The sequence below is a fragment of the Amphiprion ocellaris genome, chromosome 11 (genome assembly GCF_022539595.1).
Source record: "Amphiprion ocellaris isolate individual 3 ecotype Okinawa chromosome 11, ASM2253959v1, whole genome shotgun sequence".
Lineage (NCBI taxonomy): Eukaryota > Metazoa > Chordata > Actinopteri > Pomacentridae > Amphiprion > Amphiprion ocellaris.
In genome coordinates this window covers 11,600,900-11,617,747 of record NC_072776.1, presented here as the reverse complement: position 1 = coordinate 11,617,747, position 16,848 = coordinate 11,600,900, and the positions used below count along the sequence as shown (strand labels likewise).

The 16,848-nt window shown below is 39.7% G+C and overlaps 1 protein-coding gene across 1 annotated transcript in view; it reads left to right on the top strand.

The window, feature by feature from the left end:
* Positions 1-7,215: 7,215 nt before the first annotated feature.
* The window catches only part of xrcc5 (X-ray repair complementing defective repair in Chinese hamster cells 5), a 10,765-nt gene continuing 1,132 nt past the window's right edge, over positions 7,216-16,848 (top strand). The window contains exons 1-18 of the mRNA XM_023299025.3: positions 7,216-7,327; positions 7,654-7,767; positions 8,439-8,622; positions 9,391-9,439; positions 9,578-9,700; positions 10,295-10,474; positions 10,613-10,727; positions 11,892-12,030; positions 12,151-12,263; positions 12,407-12,469; positions 12,557-12,694; positions 12,786-12,873; positions 15,109-15,239; positions 15,462-15,658; positions 15,928-16,015; positions 16,133-16,202; positions 16,353-16,462; positions 16,707-16,803. Of these exons, the coding sequence (XP_023154793.2) occupies positions 7,313-7,327; positions 7,654-7,767; positions 8,439-8,622; positions 9,391-9,439; positions 9,578-9,700; positions 10,295-10,474; positions 10,613-10,727; positions 11,892-12,030; positions 12,151-12,263; positions 12,407-12,469; positions 12,557-12,694; positions 12,786-12,873; positions 15,109-15,239; positions 15,462-15,658; positions 15,928-16,015; positions 16,133-16,202; positions 16,353-16,462; positions 16,707-16,803 (2,014 nt within the window). The 5' untranslated portion in view covers positions 7,216-7,312. The remainder of the gene's footprint in view (positions 7,328-7,653; positions 7,768-8,438; positions 8,623-9,390; positions 9,440-9,577; positions 9,701-10,294; positions 10,475-10,612; positions 10,728-11,891; positions 12,031-12,150; positions 12,264-12,406; positions 12,470-12,556; positions 12,695-12,785; positions 12,874-15,108; positions 15,240-15,461; positions 15,659-15,927; positions 16,016-16,132; positions 16,203-16,352; positions 16,463-16,706; positions 16,804-16,848) is intronic.

The following is a 16,848-nucleotide window of genomic DNA, read 5'->3' as shown; positions in this document are numbered from 1 at the left end:
CCAGGGGGTTAGGCAGCTATTTATTTGAAAGAGTAAGTTTACAACAACACATGTGAGCAGAAAAATCACAGTCTGTCTTTAGTTCAGCTGAAAATATTAGTTTTTGTCTTTTTTATTGACCAAACTTTTCAGGAAGTAGATAAAGAATAATTAAAGCTCTCATGTAGAAGTCCAACTTATTTTGGATCCTTGTGGAGAGTTTAATCTTAGAGTTTGTACAGCTGTTGAGTATTTAGAGTCACATGGATTGTTTTGACATTTAATAACCGAGTCCTGAAATAAAATTACAGTTGTGGATTTCTGTCATTTAGTCTGGACTAAACAAATAACAGCAGCATAAATCTCAAACGTCATTATGAGGAGTCTGGATTGAGGTTTCTCACTTGATAATCATCAAAACATGAAATTTAGGTTGGTTTAAAGGAATATTCCACCTTAAATCTTTGAATGTTGACCTAAAAGGTTGGTTTCAGGAAGTATTCCACCTACAAGGTCCTCAAACATCCACCTTAAAGGAACATTCCACCAAAAATCCTTAGACATGCACCTAAAATGTTGGTTTAACCAAGTATTCCATCCAAAATCCTCAGAGACCTGAGGGGCTGGTTAAAAGGAATATTCCCCCTAAAACCCCAAATATAGACCAGAAAGGGTGGTTTAGAAAAAAATCTTTCAATGTAGACCAAAAAAGTTAGTATGGAGGAATATTCCACCTGAAATGTAGACCTGAGAAGTTGGTTTGGAAGAATATACCATCCTAAACATCCTTAAATGTAGACTAAAAGACGGTTTGGAAGAAAATTCCACCTAAAATCCTCCAATGTAGACCTAAAAGGTGAGTTTAATGATATATTTCACCTAAAATTGACTACTGTAGACCTTGGAGGTTGGTCTGATGTTATATTCCACCCAACATCCTTGAACATAAACTTAAAAAGTTTGTTCAAAGGAATATTCCACCTAAAATCCTTCAATGTAGACCAAAAAAATCTTGGTGTAAAGGAGTATTCCACCTTAAATGTAGAGCTAAAGGATGGTTTGGAGTAATATTCTACTCTAAAATCTTCCAATGTAGACCTAAAAGGTTGATCTGATGGTATATTCTACCCAACATCCTGGAACATTTACCTAAAAGGTTGGTTTAATGGTATATTCCCAGAAGAACCCTTGAACATTAGGCTTATTGGTATATTCCACCCAAAATACTTGTACATATACCAAGAAGTCAGTGTAAAGGAAATGTAGACCTAAAAGGATTGTTTAAAGGAATATTTAAACAGTTATTTTCATTATTTAATAATCTGTTATCAGTCAGAACCCTGACAAACTTATTTTCATCAGTTTTTTAGTGGAAGTCACAAATAAAGGAGCTCTTGGTTTTTCCTGGCGTTACTGAGTCCAAAGCTGCTGTTTCAACACAGAATGTTCACATGCATCCACAAACCTCTCAGCACTCAAACACCCACAGACAGGAGGCCGGCTGGGCCGAGGCTCGGCGGCATCCTCAGACCCACGAGTCGGGGAGTCGGTGAACTTGTTGGTCTGGTTTGAAGGCGTCCATGTGGTCAAGTAGAAGTCCACGTAGTCAGTGTTGACTTTGAACCGCAGCGACTGGCTGCCATCAGGTGGACCGGCTCGTCCTCGTAGGGCTCCTCATGTAGCCTTGAGGGGACCACAGGAACATTCAGTAGCTGTTGGAGTTCTTCCTGTCAGGCTCGTGGTAGAACAGCTCTGAAGAATCTTGTACTTGTCTTATCTGGAACAATCTAACAGCCTAAACTGTTAACAGCAGTGTAAAGAAGCAAACACAGGCATAGATTAGGACTCAAACTAGATTTATTTTAGAAAACAAATCAGCTTAGAGGCATTTGTTCACACGTGGCTGAATAGGAGGCCGTCCAATCAGGTTAGAGGTCTTCACTCTGTAGGTTGGTTGTTTGGTGAGACTCTTGGACCTCCATCAGCTGACGTGGATGTTTGATGGTCTTCTTCTCTAGTGCCAGATGATTCATCCAGGAATTCAGCAGCTACAGACTGAAATGAAGCTCATGCTGCCGTTATTCAATTCCTGTTCCAGATCAAATGTTCAGAGTTCACCTTGAATGCAGCCGTTTTTCTCATTGTAATCTTCAATAAAGTCTTTTTCTCATATCAGGATGTGGTGAGACTCTTTCTCAGTCTCTGCAGACATCCCTCATTGTGCATCTCCAGAGAAGAAACAGAAAAACTGATCACTGCTTCAGCGTCACAAACGCTCTCCAGCATTGAGAGTGTTTTAGGAATTCATTCATTATTGCTGATAACTCTCATTAAATTACTGAAGAAATCCAACATAAAAACCTGTAAACTCTCAGGCAGCTTTTGTTAAAGTTTGTCTATAATTCTATCATCATGTTCTGGAACCAGGACTCTGCAGAAGTTCCTTCAATCAGATACTTGTGTGTTTCTATTTAAGGCCTCAGGTTTGAACGTACAGCAGAGGATTAGAAAGGAGTGATTTTAATATTTAAATCAGTCCAGTAAATGTTTGGTGTGAAAATTATTAAAATTTTGATTTAGATAGATTTGTGTCAAATAATATTGTAGAGTCTCACTTAAATATATCCAAATTAGTTCAGTGTATTTACATTTCATAGAATATTTGACTTCTTAATCTCAATACTGTAGGGTCTGACCCTAAATATTATAATAATGATGTCAATTTAAATAATATTTTAGTGCAGAGTCATAAACTTTAATCAACTAAACTTACATAATAAATATCACTGTACAATCTTAACCTGAACATTCATATTATTGAGGTAAATTTACATAAATCGTGATATTCTAGAGTCTTAACAGGAATATGTCTAACATTAATCTTTTTGTATTGTGCTGATAAACAACAATAACCCGACTTTCAGATAATATTTGTTGTCTGTGATTATGAGACTAAATTCCTCCACATTCTGGAACTGGACTGAATTTCCCAAAATGGAAACATGGACAGAATTTAACACTCATGTATCCATGGCAATGCTAACGTTTCTGCTTCTTACCAAAGTTCACAACACAAGTAAAGATTTTAATATAAAACTTCAGGGATGACTGCTGACCATAAGTATTCTGATCAATACTTCATGATCAATATCAGGACAGATGTTACAACTCCAGCTGTTCCATTAGACTGCAGTTATTCACAGAGAAATTAAAACATCACATTCCTCATGAAAACTAGATGGGACTTTTATTAAATAAAGTGTTGGTGAATAAACAGTGTAAAAAGTGCAAAGCAGCTCCATTAAATCAGGAGATGTGAGACTTCCACAGCATGGATCACCATCTGCTGTGTTGATTCATAGCTGAATGTCAGAATGAACTGAGATAGAAAAGCTGCTTTGAGCTGCAACATTATGGTCTGACAATCCAACACCATCACAGTTTTCATCTGGTTGTTTTGCTCCAACATGCTGTGAAGTTCAGTTTTTACCTGAATCAATACAGAGATTCTATTTCCAACCAAGACTGGAATAAAAATTAGAATGTTATGAGGTTATTAATGCAACTAAATCCTTTCAGATGGAAGGATTTACTTCTAAGTTCTAATTCAAGTTTCAGTTGGAGCACATTGCATTCACAAAGAAAAACAGTGATACCTTCATAGCAACATTTAATAAACCTAAAGCTTCCCTGTTGGCTCATTGGTGGAGTTTGTTACTGAGCATCTGAACCTTAAATCCAGTGAGACGACCATCTTCAGTCGAGGCCAGTTAGAGAACTTCAAGACCTTCCATCAGCTGGACCAGATGTGGCATCATCTCCCTCTGAACATCTGGATGACAGGAGAAAAGACAGAAATCAAACACGGATCACAGAAATACAATTTATTCACTTTCATCATTTTATAAAAGTAGCATGAATTGTATTAAAACTTGACATCAGTAATGAAAGTAAATGTTTTTATCTTGTGTTGAAGCTAAATTTAAAGTCAATTTTAATGACAGTTTATCCTGAGAGGAGTGAGAATGGAGCTTTTCTTTCCTTTTTAGACTATTCCCTCAAAATATTCTGTTTATTATTGGCTTTAGAAGCATTTTTCTTTACTTATTTATTTTTAGATACCTCAGACTGATACACTTTGCTGGTTTGCAGATAATTTCATGTACAATGACAATAAAGATCTTCTATTATAACATATTTTGCTAAAACAAGAACTGCAAACCTTCTCAACCATCTCTCAGGCTGCAAAATTCCAACTGCGACCAAGAATTATCTGATGTAGTTATTATTATTATAATCTTTACTGAACCACCCCTGGAATTAATAAAAATCTGTATATGGATATGATTTTCTCTGATGGGACCACTATGGAAGCTGTAGTAACAATTAACTATCCTTTGAAGGGAAAGATTAGGTCTTCTTCAGGTGGATAAAAAAAATGCTCTCCCTTAAAAAATAAAAAAATAAAAAAATGCATACAATAAAGTAAATCTCTTCTGCACTGCACACGTACTACATTTTTGTATAACTCTGGATGTCAGAGTAAAGGCAGACAGATCCACTGATCAGCCACAACATTCTGACCACTGACAGCTGAAGAGAACAACATCCATCATCTTGTTCTAATGTAACGTTCTGCTGGGAAACCTTGACATTCATGTGGATGTTTGACATGTACCAAAACCTAAACACTGCAGGACAAACAACCCCCTAGTCGCCATGGCAACAGCAGTCCTTGATGCCAGCTGCCACCCTCAGCAAAACAAACTAAAACTGCTCAGGAGTGGTCTGAGGAACACGACAGAGCTAAGCTGTTCACCTGGGTTCTACACTCCCCACATCCAGATCTGATTGAGCATCTTTGGGATGGTCCAGGATCAGCCTGGTCTAGGTAGGACCCACCCTGCAACCCACAGGATCCACAGAATCCACAGGACATCCCCAGAGGTTCTGATGAACCACTGGGTCAGAGGAGTTTTAGCAGCATAAAGGGACCAACACAGTATTAGTCAGGTGGTCATAAGGTTATACTGTTATATTGTCATGCTGATTATATGATCAGTAAATGTTACCATCAATTATAACATCCACATTGATCAGGAAAAAAACAAACTATCAGTTCATTCAGAAACTGTGGGGTTATGGGTTGTCAGGGCGCATTGCGGGGAGTGGGGGCCCTGGGAGTACTGCGCTCACCTGGGGCCTGGTGCGGGGGGTATGCGGGGTGCCTCCCTGTCGGCGTCGCCGGGCCCCACCACACTGTCCATTTTTACCCTCTGGACTCACATCGGGTCCCGGCTCCGATTTCCTCTGGCCGGCTCCCGGTGGCGGCCTGCCTTGTGATGGGCTGGTTGCCATCCCTTCGGTGGGCCGCTCGGCCCCTGTGTCTGGCTTCCTGGCTGTGTGGGGCCGTTGGCCCCCTTGGGGGAGGGAGAGGGGGTGGGCGGGTCGGGTGGTGGGGTGGGGGGTTTGGTGGGGACTGGGGTGGGCGGGGTTGGGGTTTGGGTGGCGGGTGGGTCCTCGTGCCCCGGGCCACCTGGGTCGGTCTGGGCGCGCAGGGGGTGTCAGTAGCTGCTCCCTCTTGTTCTCCGGGTTCGCGTCGTTCACGGTGGCCCCGGTGGCTCTCTGGGGGTGCCGCCCTGTGGCTCCTACGGCCCGGGGGGAGGGATGCCCTGTTGACTTGGCCCTGCCTTGCCGTGACTGCTGTTCTGGGCTTCGGGGTTCTTCACACTTGCATGTTTGATCAGGTCTTGCCAGCTACTGCCGAGTCCCATTTCAGCGATTGATGGGTCCCGCCAGAATGTGCTGAGAATTTCTCCAGTCTCTACCCTAAACTCATTCTCTCTCGCACTAGTATCCTTTTCTGGCCTATTCTATTCTATTCTATACTATCAAGACACCCACAATTATGGTGCTCAGTACCACTTGTTCATTTATTATTGAATCTCTTTTTCTTTTGTGTTGGTTTGGTTTTCTTTTCTTTTTTCAAATTTTTATTTATTTATTTATTTATTTTTTTTTTTATTGATGGGCAATTAGTAGTTGGGCATAACACACCACCTTACAATCTTTAATTGCAATAGCAACGCCTGTTATTTTCTATCCCTGTTCATCCTGTTCGTCCTGTTCGTCCTGTCCAGTCTTTGTTTCCCCCACACATCACTGAGGTGTAGCACTGCCCTCCCTGGCTCATAATAGGGAATTCTAATAAAGAATATCTGCTTAGCTTTCAGGGAGGGCCGGTGATGGTCACACACATGCACTAAATATTAAAATATTTGGCTGCAAGACTAAAATATGCATCAATCTCATAAAATGTTGACTCCCCTTTTGTGGAGTTAAACAATGAGAACAAATGCAGACAAAAAAAAAGAAAAAAAAAAAAAAAAAAAGAAACTGTGGGGTTAAACCTAAAAACACAGACCTCAACAGCAGTTTGTTTCAAAGCAGAACACCAGCTGGTTTTCACTAAAGAAGCTTTCAAAGCAATCATTCTAATAATGAGGGACAGCTATGGCAGCAACTAACACAGGTGTTCAGCGGTAAGTTAGCATTAACAGTGTTAATTAGCCCGCTAGCAAACTTAGCTGCTTAGCTAGCTAACGCGTCCGGACCAACTGCTCAAACACGACAAAACACAACTCTTCACAAGTCGCTGACTTAACGTACAACAAAATTACGCTACAGGTTAGAAGTATTTATCTTCTTACCGTGTTTTACTCCAAAAACAAGGTCAGCAGCAGCCAGAGATGCTACCAGACGGGCCGACCATAGATATATATAGCAGACTAGATACGCTAGCGCGCTGTCTTCTATCGATATCTATGGTCTGACCAATCACTGCTCTCTGGCTCCGCCCTCTGAGAATCTTGCTGTCGTTTGGCTCCACACTTGCTGATGACCACTTCCGGTCTCAGAAAATGAAAAAAAACTGACCTTTTTTCGTTTCTGTCTTTTACTTGATTTTTTTTTTTTGTTATTCTAAATATAAAATGAAAATCAAAGCATTTTTAAAATTTCGTACATCCCTTTTTGATCATGAAAAGGAAAAACGCCTTGTATTTCAATTTTAATTTTTGTATTTTAAAACGAAGATCAAATAACCACTCGTTTTTTGTTTTTCAATACCCGTTTGAGAACGGAATATCCAATTGCCAGATAAATACACGGACCCAGAAACAACCAATAATAGATTCGCGTAAAGCTGTTTAGGATAAGAGCGGAAAGATTCTCACAGTAAACAGGAACCTTTGTTGCTGTTCCGTCTAGTTAGTGTTTCTTTCCGGAGCCATAATAGAGTGGCACGCAGTCTTTGGAAGAGGGAAGAAAGAAAATGGCAGGTGCTAAAGTAAGTTATTTTCTTACGGTCCTTTAAGAAAGTATTTGCGCATATGTAGAACGTTTTAAATAATGTTGTTTGATTTAAATAAGGGTTGTTGTTTTTCTTTTTTACATGTTATAAACAAGTAATTGTGTTTAGTTGAACTTTAATGCTAGCGAGATGTTGGGACATGTTCAGCAGCGGCAGACGGCTGTCACGCCCCCTATGTTATGTACACAAAGCTCAGGTTTTGCTAGTTTTAACAACATGTGAACAAATAGCCTGAACATTGTGAAATAGAAATGTAAGATTTGTGTCTGTGCTCAAAGCCCTGACATGTTTGTCCTCCGCAGTCAGCTCTGGTTCTGTGCATGGATGTGGGCTTCTCCATGTCCAACTCTGCTCCGGGTGAAGAGCCTCCCTTTGAACTTGCCAAGAAAGTCATCCAGAAGTTTGTCCAGCGCCAGGTACACATTTCAGGGTTTCTGCAGGGCATTCAAAAGCATTGATAGTCATTAAATAGATTTTCTGATAATTAAGGCTTTAAATGGCATTAAAAGTCATTAAATTTGATTCTCAGTGGCATTAAAAAAAACTTTCTGCAGTTTTCAAGAAAAATATTTGATAATAATAATATAATAATTTGTAATTATAGACTTTACATCTGCGTAAACATGCCAAAGCATTGCGATAATTGTTCCGGCGGGTCAGGTACAGTTGCCAAAAACTGCATGTTTGGAAAGTTGCTGGCAGGCTGGACCAGGTGGAGGATAGCTGGGAAATGGGGAAATGCAAATTCCAGCAAAAAATGGCTAGAAAACGTGGACGTTAGAGAATGATTACAGCCCGTGGGTGGTCAGGGGTGGTTTCCGGATTCAAAAATAGTGAAATGTAGGGCCAGTTTTCATATAAAATCATCTTTTACAAAAAAAACCAAACCGGTGCAATTGTTGAGTTCACGGTCATGGCATTAAAATTTTTACAGTATCGCATTAAAATGGCATTAAAAAGCATTAAATTTGACTGGCTGATTTCTGCAGAAACCCTGACATTTATGAAACCAGACACAAACTGCCATCATGAGAGAGGTCACTGTCGTCTTCAACATGCGCTGGACGTGTCTTTTGTCTTCTGTCAGGTTTTTGCAGAGACTAAGGATGAACTGGCTTTAGTTCTGTTTGGCACAGACGCCACCAATAACCCTCTGGACCAGGACGACCAGTACCAGAACATCACAGTGCATCGTCACCTCATGATACCCGACTTTGAGCTTTTGGTAGAGATTGAGAATCAGATTCATCCAGAGAACCAGCAGGCTGATTGTATCCTTTCTGCTTAATAGCTTTTATACCCATTTGATACAGAGTTCAGTTTGTAATTCTCTTGATTACTTTCATCTCCAAATGGTCTGGCTCCCCTTAATATTTCAGAACCCTTTATTCTAAAGATCAGATTGGAAAGTCCAGCCTTGAAACAAATGGGGATATGTCTTTACTGTTTTAGCCCCAACACTGTGGAACAAGCACCCCTTTACTGTCAAAAATGTTCAGGCAGTGGCTCATTTCACAAAGCTTTTAAAAACCCACCTCTACCCACAAGCATTTGTGTAATATTTTATGTCTTTTGTAATGTGTAATCGTTGTCTTTTTGAATGTTTTTCTGTCTTTTTTATTATCTATCGGCTTCTCTTCATGTCTCATTCTTGCTTTTTGATATGTTGTAAAGCACCTTGTAACTAAGTTTTGAAATGTGTTAAAGAAATAACGTTTATTATTGTTATTGTTAGTAGTAATATTCGAGTGGATTGACTTAGCTTTGGCAGGGAAATAGCTGCTTAAAAACCCTGTGAAACCCACTCTTGCAAAAATACATCACTTTTATTTTTTTAAATTATTATTTTTTATTACTTATGTATATTATTTTTGCTCTTTTTCTGTCCAGTTGTTTTTGTCATTCTCAGGTCACAATGGTTACCTTTATTGGACCACATTTGTGGTTTTATTGTTTATTGTTTGTATTCCTCTGTGTACAGCCTGATGCTCCCAAACTTTGTCTGAGAATTTACAAACTCCTTAACTAGTGTTTAACAGGGTTGGATGCCCTTGTAGTCTGCATGGATCTTCTTCAGACAGAAACACAGTAAGAAACTACCTGCATTTCAAAATATATCTTGCTGTTTCCAAAAAAAAAAAAAAAAAAAAAAACAGAGACTGACAGGAGTCTATGTGTAGCAGTGTTTGCTATATTACAGAAGTCTCTCCATTGTACCTTTTTAAGGGGGAAGAAGTGCAATCGTCTCAACATTGTCCTCCTGACTGACCTGAACACCCAGGCCAGCCCAGATAATCTGGATGTTATTATTGAAAACCTGAAACAAGCTGGCATCACCCTGCAATTCTTGTAAGGTTCAAACAGACTCACACTATGCATTGTCAAAGTTTATTGGTTTATGTGATAGAATATGAAAATCAGATTGTAGGAGACATTTTTTTCTCATTTGGTTGATTTAACAGATTCATTTATAGCGTGAAAAGAGCTCATCACATACTGTTTATTGTAGTATTTTATTCTGCACACCCTTTTCTTGATCTAATTAGTCATTTTTAGTGTTCTTTCTCAATCTGTTTGGGATTGTTAAATGTCTATGCACCTTATGTAGCTAGTACAACTGTAGTTTTCTTACTACCTGTTAAAGTCACTTTAAATCACCGTGCCTTGAAATGTGTAAATATTGTGTATTGACTTTCAATACATTTAGTATTCTATAGATTTTAAAAGTGTTTTATTTAGAGTATCGTAGAGCAATTTTTTTTTAGAATATATGCTAACATTTAGCGTTAATGTGGTTACTAACCTGCCTGTTCTGTGTTTTTGTTTTTTTTTGTTGTATGTAAGATGCTAAATATTTGAATTTCCCTCTGGATTAATAAAGTATCTGTCTAGCTATCCGTTTTTCTTGTTTTCTCTTTTAAATTATAAATTTTCCAATTCCAGTTTGCCTTTCCGTCTGGAGGAGGATGAGGAAGGTGAAGGAGATGCAGACAGAAGAGACTCTGGCCACCCAGGAACAGGCAAAGGTCTGTCCAGAGAACAAAAGAGCGGCCTGGAGATGGTGAGACACGTTATGCTAAGTCTGGACGAGGAGGATGGCCTGGAAGAAGTTTACAGCTTCAGGTTGGAGGGCTTTTTGTCTCTCTCTACTTATGTCTCGGTCTCTGAATCGCTTGGTTATTTCTACATTTAGAAATAGTTATTGTTTGTAATGGATGGTGTGATTTTGCAAGTTTTGCATGTGTTTTAAACTTGTCGTAGGGATGCAATCGAGCAGCTTTGTATGTTCAAGCGTATTGAGAGGAGACCCATGGCCTGGCCCTGTCAGCTGACCATTGGCAGCGCTCTCTCTATCCGTATTGTTGGCTACAAAGCAGTAAGTGGACTGTGAAAAGCACTTTGTTAATACTTACACGCTTGTTACACAAATTACTTGAATATCCATTATTTTTTGACTATCAGTGAATCACACTTCTAACATGTCTTAAAAACCAGTGCTGTTCTCCAACTGTACTGTTGTTTTGCTGCAAATACTTTGGTATTGGGCTGTACAGTTAATTGAATAATAATCACAATCACAGTTTCGGCTTCCCACTTTCAAATGAACATCATCGACTGTGATATTGATGTTTAAAATGCATGCTACGTTTATAGAAAACAGCCCGTGTAGAAACAAAAACACTTCAGATGAGTTAAATCTGACAGTAGACTGCCTTTTTTCACCCTCTTCAAAGTAATTTGTAGTCATTCAAAGTAATATTTGGTCACACACTCGTTTGCAGCACTGTAACTGAGTAGAGAGACCAGAGAATTCTCTAGCTATCATCCACTGTAGGAGTGGAAGAAATCTGTAAATTGTATTCTCTATTTATAAGCATGCTCAGCAAGTGAGGCATATTGGATATAATTACATTTATGTTCTGCAACGAGGAGATGCCCTAAATTTACCTTATTTTAAGTAGTTATTTGTAATCCTACAATTCTACAGTTTCATTTAGCAGACGCTTTTATTCAAACCGACCTACATCTGAGAGTAGATAGAATGGATGTAATTCGCACACGTCACATAACATGAAGGTGAAAGCAGTTCTGTTCTGTGAATAATCCTAGGAGCTTCAGTAGATCATAACTGGTCTTCTCTTTTAGGTTTTTGAAGACATGTCATCTCTCCAGGATCAGTTGCTTTCTGCTGAAGCTCCTAGAATGTACAGTGACCTGCATGACTTAAAACCTACAAAGATACCACAGCATAATTGTTATCTTAATATTTATCAGTATATTTCTGATTATTGTGTGTCCATAATCATTCAGCCCTATTTCAGTGGTTTTTAACATATTCCTACCTGTCCCTTCTTGGTTACTGCAACTGGACAAATCTAGATCTAGTCTGACATGTTTTATAATATTTCATGCAAACATACAGAAGATGGCTCATCAGCAATAGAGTGATAATGAAGAATTTAAAGCAAACAATACTGAAGCTCTGCAAGCAAGGTCAGGAGTTTTCTCCTTCAGAAATCTTACTTATGATGCTCACTAGGTGACTGAGGAGAAATTGAAGAAAATGTGGATTACAGTTGATGCTCAAACCACCAAAAGAGATGACGTGAAGAGAGAGACTGTCTACTGCCTGGACGATGACAATGAGACGGAGGTGCAGAAGGATGACATCATTCAAGGTGAGGAAGTGGCTTGAAACCGATGTTTCTCAGTGTTGTCGCACCTGGTTTTTCTCAACACCTCCTGAAAACAGACCGAGTTCCAGTCATCTTTTAAATCTGCTTCTTTTCTGCTCACAGGTTTTCGTTACGGAAGTGACATTGTTCCGTTCTCCAAAGTTGATCAAGATCAGATGAAATACAAACACGATGGGAAGTGTTTCGCTGTGCTGGGCTTTGCCAAACAGAGCATGGTATTCTACCTTCTTATGGTGCCACTCTAACTGATCTGAAAAGATGAAGATATCTAAATCTAAAATTTAAGGCTGAGCAGGTTTCTTTTCCTTTTTGCTTCATGTTTATCAATTCTCTTCTTATATTCATGTAATGCCTGCAGGTACAACGCCATCAGTTCATGGGAAATCAGGTTGTCAAGATGTTTGCTGCCAAGGATGACGAGGTGAGCATGGAGAGAACTGCTACATTCCTACTGACTACTTATTGGTAGTGACAAATTTAGCCAATCTCTTCTTTTCTGTCTGAGCAGCATGCAGGAGTGGCGCTGTCAGCTCTTATCCGAGCGTTGGATGAACTTCAAATGGTGGCCATTGTGCGTTACGCTTACGACAGGCGCAGCAACCCTCAAGTGGGCGCAGCTTTCCCATGTATCAAGCAGGACTATGAGGTGAAAACATGGACCTAAAGTTGCTACTTTCAAGTATATTTACTGATTCTTTAGCACACAGAACTAACAATCCCTCTCTCACCCTGTGTAGTGTTTGATGTATGTCCAGCTGCCCTTCATGGAAGACCTCAGACACTTTACATTTCCTTCTCTTGAAAACAAAAAGCTCACTCCATCAGGTACTTCTCCTGTATGTTGTGTTTAAGAGCCCAAGTTATGCTTTTAGGGTACTTCTCTTTGCTTGTTTGTGTTGTGCAGCTTCTTTGTGCATGTTATTTTCTCCATCACAGAAAAGACTCCTTCCGTTACATATTTATATCACTAAATGAGACATTTGCAAAACCCCTACCTAGTGGCTACTTTGGTATGCCATCGAACAAATGAGCAGCTTCCTCACAGTCCTCTGTTACTTCCTCACAGTACAGTGGATATAAAAAGTCTGCACACCCCTGTTCAAATGCCAGGTTTTTGTGACGTAAAAAAAATGATACCAAGTTAAATAATTTCACAACTTTTTCCACCTTTAATGTGACCTATAACTATATCACTGTAGGTATGGTGTTCTTTTGGTGATGAGCAGTGTTGTTTTTATGCCAAATATACCTTTTGAATTATGGCCAAAAAGTTCAACTTTGGTTTCATCGGACAATAACACATTTTCCCACATGCGGTTGGGAGATTTCAAATGTGTTTTTGCAAAATGAAGCTGGGCTTGGATGTTTTTCTTCGTAAGATAAGGCTTCCGTCTTGCCACCCTACCCCATAGCCCAGACATATGAAGAAGATGGGAGATTGTTGTCACATGTACTACACAGCCAGTACTTGCCAGAAATTCCTGCAGCTCCTTCAGTGTTGCTGTCGGCCTCTTGGCAGCCTCCCTCACCAGTTTTCTTCTCGTCTTATCAATTTTGGACGGACGTCCTGTTCTTGGTAATGTCACTGTTGTGCCATATTTTCTCCACTTGATGATGACTGTCTTCACTGTGTTCCATGGTATATTTAATTCCTTGGAAATTCTTTTGTACCCTTCACCTGACTAATATCTTTGAACAATGAGATCCCTCTGATGCTTTGGAAGCTCTCTGCAGACCATGGCTTGTGCTGGAAGATGTGGCTACAAAAATGTCAGGAAAAGCCTACTAGAACAGCTGAACTTAACTTGGGGTTAATCAGAGGCACTTTAAATGGTGACAGGTGTGTGTTGACTCCAATTTAACATGAGTTTGAATGTAATTGGTTAAATCTGAACACAGTCACATCCAGTTATAAGAGGGTGTACACACTTATGCAACCTCATTATCTCAGTTGTTTATTTTTACTTCACCTCCCTGTAAGGTTTCAGTTTGGTTTTCAGTTGCGTTGTACAGGTTATAGGTCACATTGAAAGTGGAAAAAGTTGTGGATTTATTTATCTTGGTGTCATGTTTTTACGTCACAAAAACCTGGCATTTAAACAGGGGTGTGTAGACTTTTTATATCCACTGTATGTAACCAATATTACCTTGCCTTTTTGGAGCTGACTGGTCAACATAGAGGGTGCTGCAGGCAGAAAAAATATGTTATTTTTAACATTAAAGCATGCGAGTGCATTCTAGTAGACCTCCAAAATAAAATATAATATCAACATGTAAATGTGCATAATACGGGCTTTTTAAAGCTTTCACGTTTTAGTATGAAGCACCTCGAGGAACTGGCTTATCACACACTCACAAACTTGCATATCCCTGTTTGACTAACTGCAGATTCTCCACAATTTGCATTGTCACAGCAGCACATATAGTATATAGACCATGTTTAAATATATATTGCCTCCTTCAGTTGCAAAATGTGTAAACACTGTTTCACCATGTTACCCTGCATGTAGTTGGTACTCATACATCACCGTGCCTGCATCTGCTGCTATTACTTAAGAATCCCCTCCAGGCATGCTGGAAGATGTATAAAATACTGTGCTTTGAATAATAATACAAGTTTGTTATGTTTTTTTCATTCAAGACGCTTGTCGGAAAATAATATCTACCCCTATCTACTCCCTCTTTAAACACAGCACATCACTGATTCTCGGTGTTTGTGCAATGCAGGATAAAAGTTTCAATGTAACATTTGTGTGGGTCACCTATTACACCCAGATTGGATTCCTTGCAGATGCACACTGTAAACTTGGATTATAGGTGAGCTCAGAGAAAGTTGCAGAAGATTTAAAACACTGTCATCTAGTGCCAGAATCTTAACATATATCATTCTGCACAGTGAGGTTCCATCACTTTTACTTGTATATATTTGGGTCGGATTCAGACTTGCAGGTCTGATACAGCTGTACATCACTGACACTGAATATTTATGTTTACAGAGAAGTAAGTGAGAAGGCTTTATACATAGATGAATGAGCTGTTGCTGTTTTGTGATTCCTCCAGACGCTCAGCTGTCTGCTGTCGACTCTCTCATTGACTCTATGATGCTGGTCAACAAAGATGAGAATGGAGAGCAGAAGGACTTGTTCAAGCCCCACAACATTCCCAACCCTGCCTTCCAGAGGCACTTCCAGGTACTGCAACTCACTTTGAATTTAAGAGACACAGTACTGCTCTCCTGGGTTAAGGCAAATGGCAAATACATTGAGGAGATGACCATGTCTTTTTTAACTTGGAAGAAAAGACTTTCATCTGCCTGATGAGAGTTTAACCAGCCAACAATTGTTGAAATTTAACCGAAGTTGCTTCTTTTTTAATCACCGTTTGTTGTATCTCTCCTACCAACCTTTGTTTAGTGTCTGCATCATCGGGCAGTAAGCCCCGGTACACCTCTTCCCGCCATGGAGCCATGGCTGCAGGCTACTCTAGATCGCCCTGAGGTCATTAGAGAACGCTGCCGGGCTCCACTAGAGGAGATGAAGAGGAAGTTCCCTCTCACTGAAGTTGAAAAGAAAAAGAAACTGAAGACTAGTGCTCAGATTTTTGGCAAAGAGTAAGTTTGGATTCAGTGTGTTGGTGGCTCTTTGAATGTCAAGGGCAAGGTTATGCATTGAAAAGTATTTATATAGTGAAAAATATCAATATAGAAGACAGCATCAAAAAAAACTTTGAAGTGGAATTAAGGGGATTTCACTTTTTTGTCTGTCTTACAGGAGTCTTTGTAAGTGCGTGGCTGGGTTAGACTGACATTTTCTGATTACAAAATGTTGCAAATGGAAAATTGTTTTCAGGATTCTAACCAGCCTCCTTTGCCATTTATAGTGCTGAGGAGTCAGATGCCAAGAATGAAAAAGACGAGGCAGAGGAGGACTATAACTTGGCTGACATTGCTGAAGGCTCTGTCACCTCGGTGAGAATCAGAGGAGCTGGATGACACAATAATCGTATAAAAATCTACTCCAGAAAAGTGCTCCACTGTTTGTTTTCACCAGATGTATTTTAAATTTGCATTTCACTGACTAAACAGGTTGGAAGTGTGGATCCAGCCCGAGACTTCCGCACTCTGATCAAGCAGAAGAGTCTTCCGTTCAGAGAGGGTGAGGCCCAGTCTTCCAGTCTTTATCTCTGACGAGCTGCCCAGATAAACTTGTTTTCTGGTTATATTCTAAACCATCATGACTCATGTTCCGCCCTTGTAATTGTGTTTATCTCTTTGTTTGGTTGTGATGACCCCCGTGTCCTTCCAGTCTGTCAGCAACTGACTCACAGGATCGAGCAGTTGCTTAGCAACAAGGACACACTGTACTACATGAAAAGTATCACCTGTATCCAGGCTTTCAGAGAGCAGTCAGTTAAGGTAAATAAACATCCTCCATTTGGGGAGTACATGATGATGTGGTGGTTTCTGTTGAGACACGCAGTTTGGCTTTTCTATGGAGATTATGAGTCCTGAGAAGATTACAATGAGTCTGTTTCTTTTCTTGGGACTAGAGCAGAGCCCGCTTATTGTGCAAGTATGTGCTTATGTGTCTGCATGTAGATGTGAGCCTTTACAAGACCCTTAAATGGAATTTGAATGTTTCATATCTTTTTTCATTCAGCTGGGGAATGCTGATCTGTACAATAGCTACCTCCAGTCCCTGAAAAGCAGCATCGAAAACAGGGGGCTGGAAGTCTTCTGGGACCTGCTTGTTCAAGGTATGATAAGCCTCTTTACTAGGAGCTGCAGGATTTCTTTTAAAT